Source organism: Pleuronectes platessa, chromosome 22 (genome assembly GCF_947347685.1).
Source record: "Pleuronectes platessa chromosome 22, fPlePla1.1, whole genome shotgun sequence".
Lineage (NCBI taxonomy): Eukaryota > Metazoa > Chordata > Actinopteri > Pleuronectiformes > Pleuronectidae > Pleuronectes > Pleuronectes platessa.
This window is the reverse complement of record NC_070647.1, coordinates 17,154,430-17,172,859: the sequence shown is the minus strand read 5'-3', so window position 1 is coordinate 17,172,859 and position 18,430 is coordinate 17,154,430. Positions and strand designations below refer to the sequence as shown.

At 45.4% G+C, this 18,430-nt stretch overlaps 2 protein-coding genes across 4 annotated transcripts; both read left to right on the top strand.

Moving 5' to 3' along the window:
• Positions 1-96: 96 nt before the first annotated feature.
• vezt (vezatin, adherens junctions transmembrane protein) lies at positions 97-10,359 on the top strand. Of its 3 annotated transcripts, none has more exons than XM_053415324.1 (12): positions 97-235; positions 1,332-1,457; positions 4,908-4,997; positions 5,083-5,267; positions 5,517-5,801; positions 6,312-6,458; positions 6,688-6,835; positions 7,331-7,689; positions 7,921-8,114; positions 8,649-8,755; positions 8,918-9,125; positions 9,258-10,359. In XM_053415324.1, the coding sequence occupies exons 1-12, from the start codon at positions 200-202 to the stop codon at positions 9,803-9,805; spliced, it is 2,433 nt and encodes an 810-aa protein (XP_053271299.1). In that variant the 5' UTR covers positions 97-199; the 3' UTR covers positions 9,806-10,359. The 3 variants fall into 3 exon arrangements, with proteins under 3 accessions (XP_053271299.1, XP_053271298.1, XP_053271300.1); XM_053415323.1 differs by having other exon boundaries at positions 6,300-6,458; XM_053415325.1 differs by lacking the exon at positions 97-235 and adding an exon at positions 589-697 and having other exon boundaries at positions 6,300-6,458.
• A 2,209-nt stretch (positions 10,360-12,568) lies between these two features.
• On the top strand, positions 12,569-18,429 carry LOC128428719 (methionine aminopeptidase 2). Its single transcript, XM_053414949.1, has 11 exons — positions 12,569-12,788; positions 14,974-15,069; positions 15,157-15,219; positions 15,316-15,418; positions 15,849-16,010; positions 16,199-16,380; positions 16,576-16,670; positions 16,765-16,861; positions 16,987-17,090; positions 17,250-17,365; positions 17,469-18,429. Exons 1-11 carry the CDS (start codon positions 12,590-12,592, stop codon positions 17,719-17,721), a joined length of 1,470 nt encoding a protein of 489 aa, XP_053270924.1. The 5' UTR covers positions 12,569-12,589; the 3' UTR covers positions 17,722-18,429.
• Position 18,430: the final 1 nt, after the last annotated feature.

Below are 18,430 nucleotides of genomic sequence, written 5' to 3'. Positions count from 1 at the left end.
CCCCTCGTGGCCGCTTGGAGCGCTCTGACACGCTCTGCGAGACGGTTGTTCAAGACGAGCATCATGGGAGTTGTAGTTTTTTGACGCGGAGTTTTAGCCACCGGCTAAACTGCTCCCAACTTCCCAGCGGCTGCTGCCTCCCACCGCCGCCTACAACCCCCATCATGCTGGACGGGCTGCGGGTCGATGGCGCAGAGCAATGACTGAGGAGCTCGATGAAGACGTGGTGTTCGAGGTTTGTGTTGTCATTATTTTTTTTTTTTTAAAGCACCTGAAAACTTTTTATTGCTATGTCATGGCGCTCGGTCCGTTTGCGGCAGCTAGCTTAGCTTAGCTTGGCGAGCTAACGGGCTAACGGGGCATGCTAGCTCCAGAAGAAGCAGCCTCCACGCTTTGTTGACGCGGAACAAATCCACCGATTTGGCAGGAGACGCGCCGCGGAGCTGCCAAGGAGCTTTGCCGGTCATGAGGGAGGCTCAGCTCGGCCACACGGTTCTTTGTTGTTGGTGTTGCGTTATTGTTAGACCAGTTGCTGGAGGAGGAGGAGGAGGAGGTGAAGGAGGAGGACCAGACCCAATGCGTCGGTTCCGGAAACACACACTCACTCACACACTCACTCACACACTCACTCACTCACACACACACGGACACATCTGGGTGGTGACAACATGAGCTGCGGCTTCGTGTGACAATGCATGTGAGTAGCTTCTCGTTTTTTTGCAGATGTGCAGCACAACAGGCTGCAGACACAGATGCTCACTGACAGATGCTCACAGACAGATGCTCACAGACAGAGGCTCAGACATCTTTTTGGCACATAACCGACCATGGTGCATTTCTCCTCCTCTGTTCTCCTCACGGCTGATGTCTGAGCTTGTTTTCTGTCCAGGGGCAAGAAGCTGCATCGCCTGTGTGGATGCAGAGGCTTGAGAGCACAGCCGGGACATTTGCATGAGTTGACAGATTTAGGTGTGCAGGCACCTTGGCTTTACAGCATCCCTCCCTTAGAGAGAGAGGAAGAAAGCTGCAGAGAGGGGAGCTGTGGGTGAGGGTGAGGGTGGAGCCCCCCCAACTTTATCTGAGGAAGCCTGAGGGGAAAGTCGACAGCTCAGAGAATCAGCGGCGCTTTAGGACTCCTGTGAAAATCTAGAGAACAATCCGGTTGTGTGATGGCTCGACCTGCATGAAACTGATGACCTAATCACCTGCAGTCTCTTCTGCCTCCGTCCATCTGGCGCTTTTTTCTTTTACCCGTCTCCTCCATCGTTCCTCAGCTGCTTCTACAAGGTGTCTGACCGTGTCTCTCTCTCTCTCTCTTTCTCTCTTTGCAGAACTCTCCTCTTTTCCAGTACCTGCACGATTTAGGCCACACAGACTTCGAGGCATGTCCGACGGCATCGCAGGAGGAGGAATATGGAGAACAAGAGGGAGACCTCCCCCCGCCGCAGAAAACCACCGTGAGTTTCCTCCATCACTGGCTACCATTCTCCAGATCTCCAGCTTATTTAATGGACGCATCAATCTGAATTCATCTCTGTTTATGGTCACAGAGGGAAATCTGCAGCCAGCTTAAACAGACTTGATCCCAGAACAAATTAAAACACGCAAGTTAGATGATTTACAATAATTATCAGTTGGACGCATCTCCACCTCCACCCACTTTTCAGAACTGAAGCCAAAATAGCCCAGACAAGGAACGCTGCCATCTTGGTGATGTAATATGGTGCCAGAGTTTTTGCAGTTGTGATCGGGGGATGGAGCCGTGCTAGCAAAGTCTCGCCCGATACACACACCCGATCAATCGCGAGTCAGTCTCAGCTGTCAATCATCAAATAAGTGATAAGAACTACCTCAAATGACTTATCTAACATCTACTATTCTCAATTCAAATGATCTGCATCACTGACCTGGGTCTGTGTGTGTGTGTGTGTGTGTGTGTGTGTGTGTGTGTCTGTCTGTGTGTCTCTGTTTGACTTGTGCAGTCAGACAGAAAGTAATTAATTTGACTATTGACTCACAACATTCACACACACTGGCACAGAATCACCCCCAGTCATGCACACTGGTTTACAGAGAGTGTTATGCAGACATGGCTGTGATGAATCCCTTCACACACATACAGGTATTCTGTGTTGCATGTTCTTGACTCTGTGATCGGGATGAGAACCTTTCCCTGTGTTGCATCGCTCTCTCTCTCTCTCTCTCTCTCTCTCTCCGGCTGTTGTGCCATATTAGAAGCGATGGGAGAAATGTGATTACTGAGACTCGCTCTGCTTTCCCTCTGACATCCTTCCTCTTATAAACTCTGTGTGAAGGTTCTACTGAAATTCACATGTGTACGCCTGTTTTTTAATACACGTCTTCTTTGCACTCAAAAAGGATTAAAACTTTTAATGCCGCTTGCATTAATCTTATTAAACCATTGACGACTGAGGTTTGAGAAACGTGTCCTGAAAAGCTGAGGATCACATGACCCCCATCCCCTCCCTGGTTCCCTCCCCCCCATCTTCCTCCTCTTGCAACGGGAAACAGCGATGTGTTTCCTTTACTCAGGAACTTTCCGTACGTGTCACGCTTCCTCTCTGGTTTGCTGTTGTTCTAATGAGTCGCGGTGGTGGGGGGGGGGGGGGGGGGGGTGGGTTGAGGGATTCAGATGAAACAGGAAAGCTTACGGCTCATCCCTCCACGACCAGTTTCCTGGAGCTCAGGGAAAGTCGGATCCGAGACGAACATCATGTTCAGGCTGATAAGCCACAGTTTAATTGTGGCAAAGGGCCTCACTGTGTGAGCTTGCCTGGTATGTACAGTATGTGTGGTAGTCTGTCTTTGACCTGATATTGTGGAGGTCGTGCACATTTATCTTTTATTACATGAAATAGAGAAGTTGCTGTTTTCCTGAAGTTTTGGCTCGAATCCTCACACATCACATGAATGGATGAGAAATCTGTTTCCTGCTCTCATTGACCATCTTACCTTGTACCCTCTAGTGTACATAAAGCACTTTAGTATAATCTCAGATATAAAGGTGAGTAAATGCCTCTGGAATCTAGTGTTAAATTTAATTTTCCCACATTTATACAGCTGAAAATGAAAGGGGTCTTTTGCAGTCAGGTATGAGAGTGATCGTTGTTGTACAGAATGTGTATTTGGCAACATGAAACATGCCTCGATGCTGTGAGGTGAATTCAAATATTTTATTTCATTTTTATTGCCATATTTCCCTGGTTTGGTTCTTGCTCTGTGGTTATGTTGCTTAAGCAAATAAGTCGTCCTAGCTGTCAAGTGGAGAATTGCTCTTAATCTCATCTGTTCCAGTCTAGAGCTGAAACAGTAAAGTGGCATATTGACAGAAAATGTTGACAATAATTATATTAAACTAAATATCTCTTGGGGATTTTTATTTGCTGCCTGGACAAAACTAAAAATCTGTAGTTGTCACTTTCGTCTTCAGGAAAGTGTGGTGGGTTTATAGGTCAAACTGTTTATTGGGAAAATAATGTGTACCTGTGGAACTTCAAAAACGGATTTGCCTGTTTTACAACTGTGTAATAATGATCAGGCCAATTTAAGGCTCTTAACTGTACATGGGAGAAATGCAGATTGTCGACAAAAAACTAAAGCTGGGCCATCTGGAGTCAGAGAATCTTAGGTATTTTTTCTTGACACAGTTAGTGCCATTAAGTAAACATCTATTACAACAATAATTTGAATTCCTTCGATTAAACAACTGAGAGTTTCGGCACAAACACATAGGTGTTATCATACGTGAGATCCAGTGTTGTGTGTTCACTGTCTCCCACAGTAACAGTCAGACCACTGCTCCCTGTGACACCAGTAGAATACTGATGAGTGGCTCAGGATATTAACTGGAGTGTGTGTGTGTGTACATACACACTCACACACACATTGTTGGCTGAGACCGATGACCAGGGTTGTACAAATGTCGAGCCCTGGTGCTCAGTCTCTGATCAATAATCAATCTGACTGCATCTGTTAGATTAACAACCCCCAAAGCATCTGTCTCACAAACAAACACGTCACACACGTGCATGTTTCACAGGATGTTGTGATGCAGGATTCAATAGGATTCCCTGTTTTTAAACTCTTAACTGATAAGAACGGACGCGTGTGTTATTTTTACAGCCTCGACACAAACATCTTTCAGAATTAGTCTAAACAAAGCACTTCAGTGATGCCACGCACACACACGCACACACACTTAAGCAGATTACATTAGATCCTATTCATGATTAGGCTTTACAAAGTTTAGGAATATTTTTTGTGCTCTCAGCAGTTTGCAGCATTTTGAAAAAGCCCACATTAAAATGTGACGCTCTGTGGCGACTGAATGTTTCAGTGTGTTTCTGAAACACTGTGTTTCTGAAACATTGTGTTTCTGTCTAGTGTCTCCAGTGAAATGCGAACAAACGTGTTTCTTTTTCTGGAACTAAAACCTCTCTTCCCTCTCTGACAACCATGTATTTAAGAAGGATCAAAGTTTGAGTTTTATTGATGCTGAAAATGTAAACACTCAGTTATAGTTCCAAAGTAGAAATCCAGCAAAGTGAAGCTGGGGTGTGTTTTTCCTGTCTTCTGCTATTTAAGACCCAAGAGTGAGTTTTTACAAACACACATTGCACTTATTGTTGTTGGCTGAAAGAGTTTGTCTCCTGGGAAACTCCTTTTGACCGTGAGCGAGTGTTACTCACTTGTTATTGGTTGTGTGCGATTACTGGGAAATGCACTCATGGTTCGTGGGAGCAAGACAAAATAATTGTGAGACTTGCAGGTGTATTACTTATATAATATGGAATATATTTCAAATCCACTGGGGCTGATTGAAAGCGCTGCACAGGAGCATTTACTTAATTGACTGCATTATAACGTCTCCCCTGTGTGTTTTGCAGGGAGGACGGTTGTGGAGGTTGGCTGAGGCCGTGTGGAGATGGAGCCCGATGCACCAGGCAGCTGCATCTCATAAGCTGGAGCAGCAGCTGGTAGGTGGAAAAGAATGCTGACACTAAAACCACCACATTCGCATACTTTTATTTTGAAAGTTGTTTTTTTTCTTCCATCTTGCAGGACTGCGTGTTCGGCCAGTACTCGGTGAGGTGCATTCTGGACCAGGACGTGCTGCTGCAGGAGGACGTGGAGCTGATTGAGCTGCTGGACCCGAGCCTGCTCACCCTCGCCTCCTCGCTCTCTAGCTCACCCAGCCGAGCGAGCACCCTGCCCAGACCGAGCTTCATCGCCAGGCCCTCCCTCTGGTACGTAGGTGGGAAGGAGCACAGTGGATGGGCAGGATAATTGGATCACCAGAGAATATAATACTTTCCAAAACAAAACCAGTACAAAGTGTTTTTTTACAGCCTCAAAATTAGTCAATACCTCTTGTATTAAAATCATTTTTGGGAAACCTTTATTTCCCGAAAAGTGTTATGTTAAATTTTACATTAAAGTATTTTCTAACCCTTTCCTGTGTAGCTGATCAGAGTTCTTGTCTCTCCCTCTCTCAGGGACATGGCGGGGCTGGTTGGCCTGGCCGCGGTTCTGATGGGTCTTTGCTCCGTCTCCGAGGGCCTCTGGTCTCTGGCTGTCGCCCCCTGGAGCCTGGCTCTGCTGGGCTGGGTGGGGCTGAGGGGGATCACGCTCTGGAGACGGGGCCGGATGCAGAGAGCCGTCCACGCCCGCGTCACACAGCTCCAGACTATGGTCCACAACGGCAAGACTCTGACGGGCCTGTCTCGTAAAGCCCTGCGTCTGGTGCAGGAGACCGAGGTCATCTCCAGAGGATTCACCCTGTAAGTGTACTCCTCTCACTTCCACCTGCCTGTCAATCAAACACATAATGATCCACCTGAGCCTGCTCAATTATCTCCCTCTTTTGTCGAGAGTGTGTTAATTAACCTCTTCAGGTAGTGTGTCTAAAGCTGTGCAATTATTTATGTGAGAGTAGAACTTATTTGTCTGTTCAGCTTTAGCATCACAGAAAATCTTTGTTAATCTGGTATTATACTAAGGACATTCTTTGATGTCATTTAAAGAATTCAATTCAGAATAAATCAATCTTTTTATTCCCAAGAAATTAAAAGCTAATTTACCAAATTGTTCCTTTAATAGTCAAATAGCTGAGTAGTGTGACAATCCTGTGTAGTGTTCATGTCTGAATTGTCTCCGTGTGTTGTTTTGTCTCGTAGCAAACGTCTTGTGTGTCTTTAGTGATGTGGTGTTCAGTGTTGTGTGTGCCCCCCCGCCTCTCTGGGACGTCTCCACAGTTGTATCACATTTCACTTGTCAAGTTTGCTCGACAGGGTGAGTGCAGCCGGCTCCTTTAGCAGGGCGGGTCCAGGGGCGGTGCCGCGTGGCCAGCAGCTGATTGGACTGAGGAAGGCTCTCTACCGGGCCCTCCGCTCAGCCTTCAGAGCCTCGCGTAGGGCCACCTGTCACATGCTCAAGGCATATCCTTTCTCGTATATCACATTGTTTGATATTTCTTTTAAAGATAAAATGCCATTAATAAGCAGAATCCCAGGTCATCCATTCAAAGTTGATATCTAGAGCCGTTTACAGGCATATACAAAATATCTCCTGATAAGATAGACATTAATTGAAATGGAGGAATATGTAACTCTCTACAGAGGGTCATTGTTTTCATAGACGTGTGGTGCGTCCTTAACCCCTGCAAACGTTTCCTCTCAACTCTGAGATCGATAACGTGACAAACTATGTGTCAGCGGTGCCTCTGAAGGAGCTGGGCCTCGGCCTGGGAATCGAGCACCTGGGGGACGAGCAGGCGCAGGAGCTGACGGACGACTACAGCCTGCCGGCCCTGAAGGTAAATCCAGCAGGTTTATAACCTGGAGACTCGAGAGGGGGTGGTGCAGGGAGGTAGCACAAGTCAGAAAGATGGAGGTCAGGCGTGCACTGTTCTACAGAACGTTCCTTTAATGACAGGACAAGAGTATAGTGAACTTTTTATTTAGTTTTCACTTGATTTTCTTGCTTGACTACATGTTTGTTCCAATGGTTTTCATTTTCCACCACTAGAGAAGGATCAAAATGCCGATGGAAACTTCTCAAGCCACTCGTTACTCGTAAATCCACCTGAGCCACTTCTCTGTTGTCCATCGTTGTGCTCAGTGTCTGTTTTGGTTCTACTTTCCTCTCTGATTCAGAGCTTTGAGGAAGGTGATAGTTTGACAAGTGTATTCATGCACTGACCTGAGGTAAAGAGGCTTGAGGTGGCAACAGCTCAAAGATTATGTAAAAGAGAAAAAAGAGCGGTGCCAGGATTATGACGACAGGTGTTTGGTGGTTTGTTTTCCTGCAGATGCTGTTCCAGCTGTGGGTGGGACAGAGCTCTGAATGTTTCCGCCGACTGGCTCTTCTACTGTCCCCGCGCCGAATAGAGGACCCAGAAGAGGGCGTGGTCAAAGGAGAACCCCCCCATCTTCCTCCATCTCCCCTGCACCTCTCTATCGCCGCTGTAACTGAGCCCCTGCATCTCGCCATGGCCGGCTGCCTCTGTGAAGTGCAGCGCAGCTACGACTTCCACCGGCACTTTGAAACCCAGCCGAGGTCGACGGGCTCCGACAAGACCGGGCGAGCCAGGGAGAAGTGCCGGGAGCTCAACACCCTGCACACGTCCATCCGAAGCCTTCAGCTGCACCTCAAGGCCATGCTGAGCGAGTGAGAAACACACACACAGACACACACACACACAGAGAAAACCCTGAGTGGCCTCTTTCTACACCTCCATTAAGATCAAATTAGTATGGTGAAGTGGGTCACTGCACCAGCAGCACAGGAATAGTACAAATGTGCATAAGGACATAGTACATTAAGTTTGAGTGTATTAAAAGTATTTACCACATAAAGTTGTTGACACCGCTCGTCCTCCTCTGTGTCCGACGTCTTCAGGATGATCATCCTGGAGGACGACCTGGAGAAACTGATGGTGTCCAAGGAGCTGACGGAGCTGTCGTGCGAGGGCTACCAGGACCTCAACGACCGGCTGCACCAGCTGCAGCCGCACATGCAGGCCAGCACGGGCTGCTGGGAGGACAGCGTCAACCAGGTGTCGCGCATGCTGAGACGGGCCAACGCCTGCTCAGGTGAGAAGACACTAGCTATCAAACTGAGTCAGGGCCAGCTGTGTTTCCTAACTTCTCAGTTTTAGGCACTTGATGAATTTTAGAACTAAATTGTACTTTTAAACATAAGGTAACAAGTACTCTAGATAAGTAACAATCACTAATACAGTGAATATAGTTATAAAGCAGACATCTTAACAATTACCAGACATTTGAGTCAAAATAGCAGCTTTCTATGTGAAGCTAAAATTATGACAACCTACATGTAGGTTCTTTACTCATCATGCCCTGCTCCTCACGGTGCTACGCAACACATACACAACACCCTCTTTAGTCGCTTATTGTTTCCATATTTACTGTCGTCCTATTTTTAACACACTTCCTACTTCCTTTACCGTGACTCCAGTCTGTTGCCCGTCATGGAGGAAGTCGCTCCTCCACAATGTAGGACGAGAAAACCGACCTTGACCTTCAACACAGTGACCAAACTGCTGTGCTGAGCTGTTGTGGTGATTTTTTTTTTTGCCGAAATGTAATTTTACACAATCTCTGCAGGTAATGCTGAAGGCCAGGAGCAGTGTGGAACTTCTGTGCCTGAGATTCCTGCTCCTCCTCCATCGTACCCTTTGATCCTGGACAGGGACCCTGTGCCGGAGGAGCTGGTAGGATCAAATCTCCTCCTTTCACCTGATATCTCTCATTGTCTTTCTCTGTTTACACAAAATGTCCGTCACGATAGTTCATATTATCGTACTACGCTCAACGCCTTTCTCTTCTATCTGCTCCTCATGTCGTCACCCTGTTGCTCTGTTTGGTTCGACCAGGAGTGGGAGGCCTACGTGTCCGACTCAGACTCTGACGGTGAAGGTCGAGGGTCTTATTTCGACATTTTGTCACCGGAGGAGCGGGAGCGTCAGCGTCGTGAGAGGGAGGAGTCTCGTCGCGTCCTGTCGGAGCTGAAAGCTGTCCTGGGCTTCCGTGCATCCGAGGGGGAGAGGATGAAGAGGAAGCAGCTGCTCTTCAATGACCAAGGTCTGCATTGGTGTTTATCTGCAGTCCGTCTTTCTGCTGATACTCAGGAGGATAAAATAATCCACGAGACAAAATCATAAATCAGTATACGAGTCGATCCCTAAATCCTGTTTGTGTTTCTTCGTCTTGCAGCTGCTGTGGCGCTTTCAGCCTTCACTGAAGATTCAGATCCTGCCACCAAACCACCAGATGCTCCGACCTCTGTAGGCTCAGCAGAAACCGGCCATGAGGCGGGAAACCACATCTCAGAGCAGCCCGCAGGAAGTGATGGAGAAGAAACAGACAGGGTGAGCCCTGACCCCTCCCTGGAGCCAGTGATGGAGTTCATCTGTGGTGCGGAGGCGGAGGACGAGGAGACGGTGGTGAGTTCAGTCTGCAACAGAGGAGGAGGAGGAGGGTCCGAGCTTCATCAGTACGACGGGCTCCTTGACGAGGGGGCGGAGTCCCAGAACGGCCTGGACTGCCTCCTGCAGCCCAAAGTCACCGCCGTCACCTTGATGGACAGACTGACTGAGATCCACGGCTCCGAGGCTCTGAGTTTCAGCTCCGCCCTCGCCGCTCAGGTGGCGGCACGCTCACACTCGCTCGTCAAAATGGAGGAGCAGACGTTCGGAGACGATGAAGAGGAGGAGGAGGACGAAGAGGAGGAATGCGACAGACGAACAACGGAGAAGGACTGAAATTAAACTTTACTGCTTTATCCGAGCACTGAGCAGAGACTGTGTTTATGTCTGATGGTCTGGAGTCTTTTATCGATGCGTCTGCTGTGTTACATCTTAACTGTATCTGGTGATGAGATATTTAAATTTCACTCTCTATTACTCATCCGTCCATGTTACTGTACATTACCCACGGTTCTTACTGCTCTCATGCTGTTAAAACTCAGGTACCTGAACCACTAAAACAAAGACCAGACTTGACAGTGTTGAGGTCAGAAGAACAGAATGTCGACAGGTTACTCTGAGACAGTCGATCGGTAGATGTGAAATCAAAGATTGTAAGAAAACAAAAAGTGTCTGAACTGTCTATGTTGAAAAGATATTTGTGGTGGAGTGAAAGACTCATAATAATAATAATAATAATACTCTGAGACACGAGTGGTGATTCTGACGGTTTGTTCAGACAGAAAATAAAGATCTGAGGTGGAAATTCACTCAGCAAAAAGTTTCCTTATGAGAAGAAAAGACCTTTTATGAATCTGTTCAAATATCATTAAATTATTGTTACTCATGAATTCCTTTGTACATTACTTTAATCCTGCAGCTGGTAAATGTGGGGCAGATTTGAATTACTGTTGGGTAAATCCCCCCGGATCAACAAAGACTTCTTGTATCTGAACACGTAAAACTTATATCTGAAATTCAACGTAATTTATTTGTTGGTTATACTTTGTGTTACTTCTTCTGAAGTTGTAGGTTCAAAGTAAATCAGAGAGATACTCAAGAAAAGTACAAGTTCCTCAAAATGAATACTTTGATAAAGTAATAATATCTATTAAGTTGCTTTCTAACAGTGTAGTTGGTACTTTGGATAGTTTCCTAAGACCAAGACAACGATACTGACATTGACTCATGGTTTGACACTTTATTTTTCATTTCATTATGATAAACAATATTTTTTGGCCTGGTGTAGATTGTTGTTAGACGATTAAGAAAACCCTCCAATGCAAAATATTGTATTTGCAAAAAATGACACAAGGAAAAATTTAGCTTTTTCTGTCTGAACAGCTCATACAGCAGAATGTTGATCTCAGCCGACCTTAGTTATTAGAGGCAGACACACAAAGTGCAAATAGAGAAGAGATAGTGGAATGTTACGTCTAATGTCTTTAATGCCTCATTTCATGTCTCTGATTGTGGGTGGTGACAGTAAAGTGGACACATTCACAATCCTATTCCTAGTGACTCAGAAAAGATTAATGAAGACTGTAGCAGCAATCCTGATTTCTTTGTGTTCACAGGGACACAAACTTGACAACGCCTTGTTCGTGACACTGAAGTGTGCGCGGCCTGAATCTAGTGAATGTTTGCTGCTGTGAGGTTTAAAGTCAAACACCTGTGAGTGTGGGAGGAGAGAGGAGGCTGATCTTCTGGCATGTGATGGACAATCTGTAACTTGCCATGAGACTCTGAGCGGCCTGATGTCCACCCCCCCCCCCCCCCCCCCCCCGTCTTTTCTCATCTACATGTCAGCCTCCTCCTGCATTTTCCCCCTTGAAATAAAAAACCATTCTGGAAGTGTTCTCCGTGTCTTGAGGTTTTCTCTGATATTGGAGCGCTCTTGTTTTTCAGAGGCTCCAGTGGCCGGGGGCTTAAGAAACTGGTTTGATGGGTTATTTGATATGTTTGGTGGGATTTTGCACTTGTTTGACCCGAAGCAGCTGCAGCTCCACTTTAAAAAAAACCTCAGGATCTCACACGTTGACTCAAGTACTTCTACTATATTTCCTCGTATTCCACAGCTTATTAAAATGTTATTTTTACTCCACTAGATTTATTTGATAGAATTTTTGATTCAGAATATTTACTTTAGTGGGATTTTGAATGCAGGAGGCTCAGTCTTCATTTTTACTCTTGTGTGAAATGAAAACAAAAAAATAAATAAACATCTATACAAGCAGCTAAATAAGGATTTACCACTGAAATGCTGCCACCTGATGGTCACCTCTGGTACTGCAGCAGCTGCTATGTAACCAGTTCAATATGGTCATTGTACTTTAAATGTTAACAATGTGTTGATATTAATGGAGAAAACCTGATTTAATATGAATGCGTTTTTCTATTCATTCCTATGTTTGTGAGTTTAGTTTTTAAATGTATTTATACTGCATCAGGCTCATATTCACATCGTCTCTGAGCCTGATGTTGTACAAATACATGTATAAACTACACTTTACATCCCTATATTTGTGAGTGTAGTTTCTTACATGTATTTATACTGCATCAGGCTCAGAGCTTCACTTCAGCTGATGCAGCATGTTTTACTTTATGGTGCATTCATGTGCACTGTCCAGGCTCTGATCTTTAAAGACTCGTGATATAAGGTAACTGTTTAGCGGAATTACTGTTGAATATATAAAGTATAGTAGATTTATATTTATATTATATATTTATATTGTAGTTTTATTCTTGCATAAAGTCACCAATACAATAACATAAACAAAAAAGCGTTTTTATGACAAGTGTCATAAACTTGTTCTCTGTCATGTTCGGGAAGAGAAGGGTGAGGTGAGGGGTATTTAGCTGCAACATGCCACTTCACCACTAGATGTCACTAAATCCTACACATTTGAACCTTTAAGTACTGTAAGGGAGTATTTTTACTCCGAGTTTAAACAAATGGAGAAAACTGTTACAAAAGATTTGTGAAAACAAATCTTAAACTTCCGCCCATCCCTGAAGGCAGCATCGTACACAGCACTCCCACAATCCCTTGCGCTTCCTTTTCCAACAGCGCCTGCGATCATGGCGGACGTGCAAGCGGAGCAGAGTCCGGTCCAGGTCCCGGTCCCCCCGGTACCGGAGAAGGTCCCGGTTCCGGAGCAGATCCCGGTGCCGGTACCGGAGCTGAACGGAGAGGCGGAGGACAAGGAGGAGACCGACCCGGCGGAGGAGACCGCGAAGAAGAGGAGGAGAAAGAAGAAGAAGAAGTCCGCGGCGACAGGTGAGGCTGCTAACAAGCTATCATGCTAACAAGCTAACGGGGCTGCGTCAAGGAAACCACGGGAGTGGGACTTCAAAATAAACGTCCAAGACTTTTGGAAGAATTATTTTAATGGAGTTAATTTACTCTTATTGTGTCATATTTATACATTTTATTCTTCCACTGCATGGAACATAACATAACCCATTATTAAAATATGATAAATAAGATTTTACTAGTGACTACGACAAGATTATTAACACTCGGCATGAAAACAAAAATAAGTTGTAGCTTTGCATTAAATTTTCTGTTAAAAGACAAATTATTTTACTTGTGACAATAACTTGAAACTAAGGTTGAACATAACTATAGTAAGTAATTGAGATTCATATAAATGCACACAAAAATTGAAAAGATTGTTATCCAGCTTGAGGATAAGAATTTGATCATCATGTAATTATTTAACTGATATTGTAAAGATGTGATAAGTCCCTGAGCTGTTTTTAGTTTACTGAGTAATATAATCCCTAAATATTTAATTGACAAAGCATTTAGCTGTTTATACAATATACAACTTTAATTTTTTTTACTTTCGCGTTATAACAGTTGCTTAAATTCTTACTCCACTCACTCCAAATTAGTTTTACAATAATACACCCAACTCGTAGGTTAACATTGTGTGTGATATTGGTTCATTGGCTCCAAAGATGTACTCATGGAGAATTAAAGCCATTTTAATGTGAAAGTCCAGCCGGAAGTTGTGCTGTCACAGGTCTGCCTTGACCCATGGGCTCAGTAGCCATGCGGGTCGCTCGGTGTGTGTCGGGCCTCGTGAACCTCACCGGGCTGTGGTCAGACCCGCGTCCAGCTGCGGTGACATTTAACTCGGTGTGGACCCGGAGTGTCTCACCTCTGACTTCCGGTGGAAACATCATCTTGTTGACTTCGTTCCGTCGCTGCTGCTTCTCACGCTGACGTGAGGCTGAGCCCAGTTTCCCTGTTTCGTAACTCCGCCTTTGCCAGAGTCGTGATGTAAGAACACAAGATTAATTTCAGTAAATAAATCACATGAACTCACTGGATTTACATAATCTTCCATTTAAAAGACATTTGAATAAAGTAAAATGTTCCTGGTTTGGATTGAGACTTGTTTATTGATCAGTGGGAGGAATTAAAACCACACCCTGAGAATCTCACACCTTCAGAAACAGATGAAATATATCTAATAAACGCGTGAATGAGCATTAATCAGAAAAATATCAACAACACACGATGGGGAAGTGGGAGGACTCCACTGTGTTGTTGATTCTTTCAGAAACACACTTTACTGGTTTAAATCCCAGTCGGTGCCTGTGTTGCTGTTTTACTGTGTGATTTTTGGACACTCTTCAAATCCTTCATATCTCTATACAAGCTCAGCTAAAAGTGTATTACTGTCAATAAACCATAATAAAAGATTAAAGTACTGGAATTGTGTTATAAATACATTTTCAAAAACAACAACTGGACACGTTGTGTTTATCAAATTTGACTAAATAAGTACTTAAAACCTAGACTTTTGAAAATAGACACATTAGAAAATTACTACACTCCACATGTAACGTGACGTTTAAACAACATCATGTAAACAAGGATCTTTGTGTCTTCACAGTTCTTAATGCACAACCTCCAACTTCAGATAATTTTTTCCAGAACTCTTTTTTTATCTCGTTAACCAGTCGGGAGCGATTAATGTGACTGACTGGTTTCACACCCCTGCAGGTCCCAGTCGACCTGCTGGACCAGTATCAGAGCAAATATTGACTTTGAATCAGATCAGAAATCAGCTCAGACACGACTGATTCAAATCAAATACAGTTTTTATGTGTTGTGTCTTTTCTAAAAGTCCTACTTGTGTTAATCACGTCACAAGGAACTACTAACAACTTCATGTTAATCACGGTTGCTCTTATATAAACTTACTTATATAAGTTGCTTTAAAGCTTCTTATGTAAACACACGTTAACGTATTTACTGACACCGCTTTGAACTCCTTGGCCTCAGTTACGTCCCAATGATCCCAGTGAGCTCCACACAGTAAAGTGTAAAGAGTTCACATCTTGGAAAACGTCCACTGGTGTCAGATAATTTCTCTAAACGAGTGAATACTCAGTCAAAAGCAAAGTGTTGAGTCTTTCTCTGACCTTCTTCATTCGTCTGGTTGCAGTAGCTGAGGCGGAGGCGGACGGCGTCGCTGACGTGAGCAAGCAGCTCGAGAAGCAGGCGATAGAAGACAAAGAGAAGGAGGAGGATGGTGAAGAAGGTGAGTGTCAGAACCACCTGACCACACATCACGTGTCAACATGACGTTTTGTAGTTCAGTGTAACAACTGTGTCTTCACTCACACAGATGGAGACGAGGGAGAAAACGCAGCAGGGAAAAAGAAGAAGAAGAAAAAGAAGAAGAAAGGACGTGAGTTGATTTTTATTTTTACTTTCCTGCAAAATATGTGGTTTCAATCCCTCAGTGTGAGATCTCACTTTTTACTCTTGCCTCTTTTTTTTCCAGCCAAAACTCAGACTGATCCCCCGTCAGTTCCGATCTGTGATCTATTCCCCAGCGGGACGTTCCCCATGGGACAGGAGTGTGAATACCCGACTTTACAGGACGGGTAAGAACAACACAAACACACACAGACAGAAAATATAATCCCTTCTGCAAATACACACTGTGTACAGTACATACACATAAAGTTTGTGTTATCACATATCAGTATTTGAAGTTAAGGGAAAGAGCCTGAACGTTTCAAATCTTGTGTCCAGTGCTACTAAAGTCTTTAAAACAACTCAATGTAAAATTTAAATTTTAGAGCATTTGATAAGTAACTAGCTGGTATTTCATCAAACAAGTGTTTATATGAGAATGATTCACTTTCAACAGTGTTTAAATATTCAGACATGCTCCTGTGCAGGTGAACCAGTGAGTCAGGAGCTCTGTTGTTGAGTAGAAAAACAAGTTCCAGCCGGCAGCGTTAACTTGTTTACTCTAGCAGCCTTCAGGTTCATAACAATAACAAAGCTGTCTCTGTGTTTGTCTCCCAGCCGCAGTGCAGCGTGGCGTACGACCAGCGAGGAGAAGCGGGTTCTGGACAAAGCCAACGAGGAGGTGTGGAATGACTTCAGACAGGCGGCCGAGGCCCACAGACAGGTCCGCCAACACGTCCGCAGCTTCCTCAAACCCGGCATGACCATGATCGAGATCTGGTGAGGAGGCCATTACTACGTCTGTTCACCTGTGATCGTAAACGTGAGAGTAGAGGCTGAAGAGTGGGAGAGAGCAGCTTCAGGCATCTCTCAGAACAACACCACAGTGTTAGATGTTGTTTTGAGACGAGTCTTCTTCTGCATGAATCTTCTTTCCGTATGATTCATTCTTCACGTTTCGTCTCCAGCGAGCGGTTGGAGGACTGTTCTCGTAAGCTGATCAAGGAGAACAGGCTGGACGCCGGCCTGGCCTTCCCCACCGGCTGCTCCCTGAACCATTGTGCTGCCCACTACACTCCCAACGCCGGAGACACCACGGTCCTGCAGTACGACGACGTCTGCAAGATCGACTTCGGCACACACATCAACGGTACGGCTCAGACTGAGTGCTGCCTCGGACACATTTTGTGCTGATGCTGAAAATCGATGGGTTCAGTTCCTGCTCTGTGTCCATAATGGATGTTTTGGCAGATTCGCAGAGTGTGTTTTATCTCTGGGTTTTTACCAGGAAACTAAAATCTTCCTTGAATACGTCGACTAAAGCATCTTTCTCTTTCCTCTTCAGGGCGAATCATTGACTGTGCCTTCACTGTTACATTTAACCCAAAGTACGACAAGCTGCTGGAGGCTGTGCAGGACGCCACCAATACTGGAATCAAAGTAAGACTCACAACATGCACACAGACACACCTTACTGGTTTGGTCTGTGCTGATCATGAAGCTTAATGTCTGTTCCTGTCTGTTCCTGTTGCAGAACGCCGGCATCGACGTGCGTCTGTGTGACGTCGGGGAGGCGATTCAAGAGGTGATGGAGTCGTACGAGGTCGAGCTTGATGGAAAAACATATCAAGGTGCGTTCTCATCTGAAAACACTGAACTGGAACATACAGCTTAACATGCATTTGTCATATTCCACCAGTGAAAGCTGCGTTGATATCAATTCATCCTAAACTTTATTGGATCTTTGTTTTTGCAGTGAAGCCGATCCGAAACCTGAACGGTCATTCAATCGGTCAGTACAGAATACACGCTGGAAAGACAGTGCCCATCGTTAAAGGAGGAGAAGCAACAAGAATGGAGGTGAGTTCCTCTGAACATTAGAAAACAAATGTCAAAGTCTGTTTCTCTAGAGTTGTTTTCCTGTCAGCCTCTAATATAAAACCTCTGGGTTGATGTATTTAACACGTGACGGATGTTTTCTGGGACCTGTTGTTGATCACGTGTGTTCTCCCCGTGCAGGAGGGGGAGGTTTATGCCATCGAGACATTTGGCAGCACAGGTAAAGGTGTGGTCCACGACGACATGGACTGCTCCCACTACATGAAAAACTTTGACGTCGGCCACGTCCCCATCAGGTAAAGGATTTTCTGATTTTCTGATTTGCTGCATTTTACCCACAATCCCTCAGTGTCACTGTGAATACATGGGCTGTGTTGTGACGCCTCCTCCCTTCTCCAGGCTGCCCAGAGCCAAGCACCTGCTCAACGTGATCAACGAGCACTTCGGCACGCTGGCGTTCTGCCGGCGCTGGCTGGACCGCCTGGGCGAGAGCAAGTACCTGATGGCGCTGAAGAACCTGTGTGACCTGGGCATCGTGGACCCCTACCCCCCGCTGTGCGACACCAAGGGCTGCTACACCGCTCAGTTCGAGCACACCATCCTGCTCAGGCCCACCTGCAAGGAGGTGGTGAGCCGGGGAGACGACTACTGAACCCCCCCCAACCCCACCAGACTCCCTCCCGCCTCCTCTACCACCACCCAGCACCTCCTCCTCCAGAGTGACGGCAAGAAAAGAGCTTGAAACGCGGGAGGTGGTCGACTCAGAGCAGCAGTGACTGAGGCCAAATGTATTCTACCCACAATGCACCACTCGCAGCTCGAGAACGAGACTGACTGGCTTTTCTGAGTTTTCTATAATCAACCACAGCTTAAAAACAATAAAATAATGAACAAGCCTGCACGTGTTTGTCGGAGGCAGAGTTGTAAGTTCCTTCAGAGCTCTTTGAAAGTAGTTAAACAATTAAAGATGTTCCCACTGAATTCAGTGTCACAGCAGTATTCACCACAGTGAGGTCGGGACCCTGTGAACCCCTCACTCTCTTTATTTTCTGTTTCTACGGCTCCAGTCCTTCACTTCACTTAAGCACAAAAGCTTCTGGTTCTGGACGATTGCTAATGCAAAGCTGGAGGTGCTGTAGCTCTGAGCACCGTCCTCACACAGGCACCGTGCAGCTGCAGGTTTGGCTTCTGTTGCTACCCGGTGAGGGGGGGGGGGGGGGGGGGGACACTCTGGCCCTTGAGTCATTGTTTAAACTGACTGCGGCCGCTGAGTGTTCCCGGTTTAAAAGAGCTTCAGTTTGAAAGCCCTGAAAATGTTTTTGTAAGAAAGAAAATATTAAAGTAATTTTTTTGCTCATAAT

Coding starts and splice junctions, on each gene's coding strand:
- LOC128428719 (XM_053414949.1), top strand. CDS start 12,590: ATGGCGGACGTGCAAGCGGAGCAGAGTCCGGTCCAGGTCCCGGTCCCC. Junction 15,419..15,848: donor TACCCGACTTTACAGGACGG/GTAAGAACAACA, acceptor TTTGTCTCCCAG/CCGCAGTGCAGCGTGGCGTA. Junction 16,862..16,986: donor TGATGGAAAAACATATCAAG/GTGCGTTCTCAT, acceptor TTGTTTTTGCAG/TGAAGCCGATCCGAAACCTG.
- vezt (XM_053415323.1), top strand. CDS start 200: ATGACTGAGGAGCTCGATGAAGACGTGGTGTTCGAG. Junction 236..1,331: donor ATGAAGACGTGGTGTTCGAG/GTTTGTGTTGTC, acceptor CTCTCTTTGCAG/AACTCTCCTCTTTTCCAGTA. Junction 9,126..9,257: donor GCTGCTCTTCAATGACCAAG/GTCTGCATTGGT, acceptor TTCGTCTTGCAG/CTGCTGTGGCGCTTTCAGCC.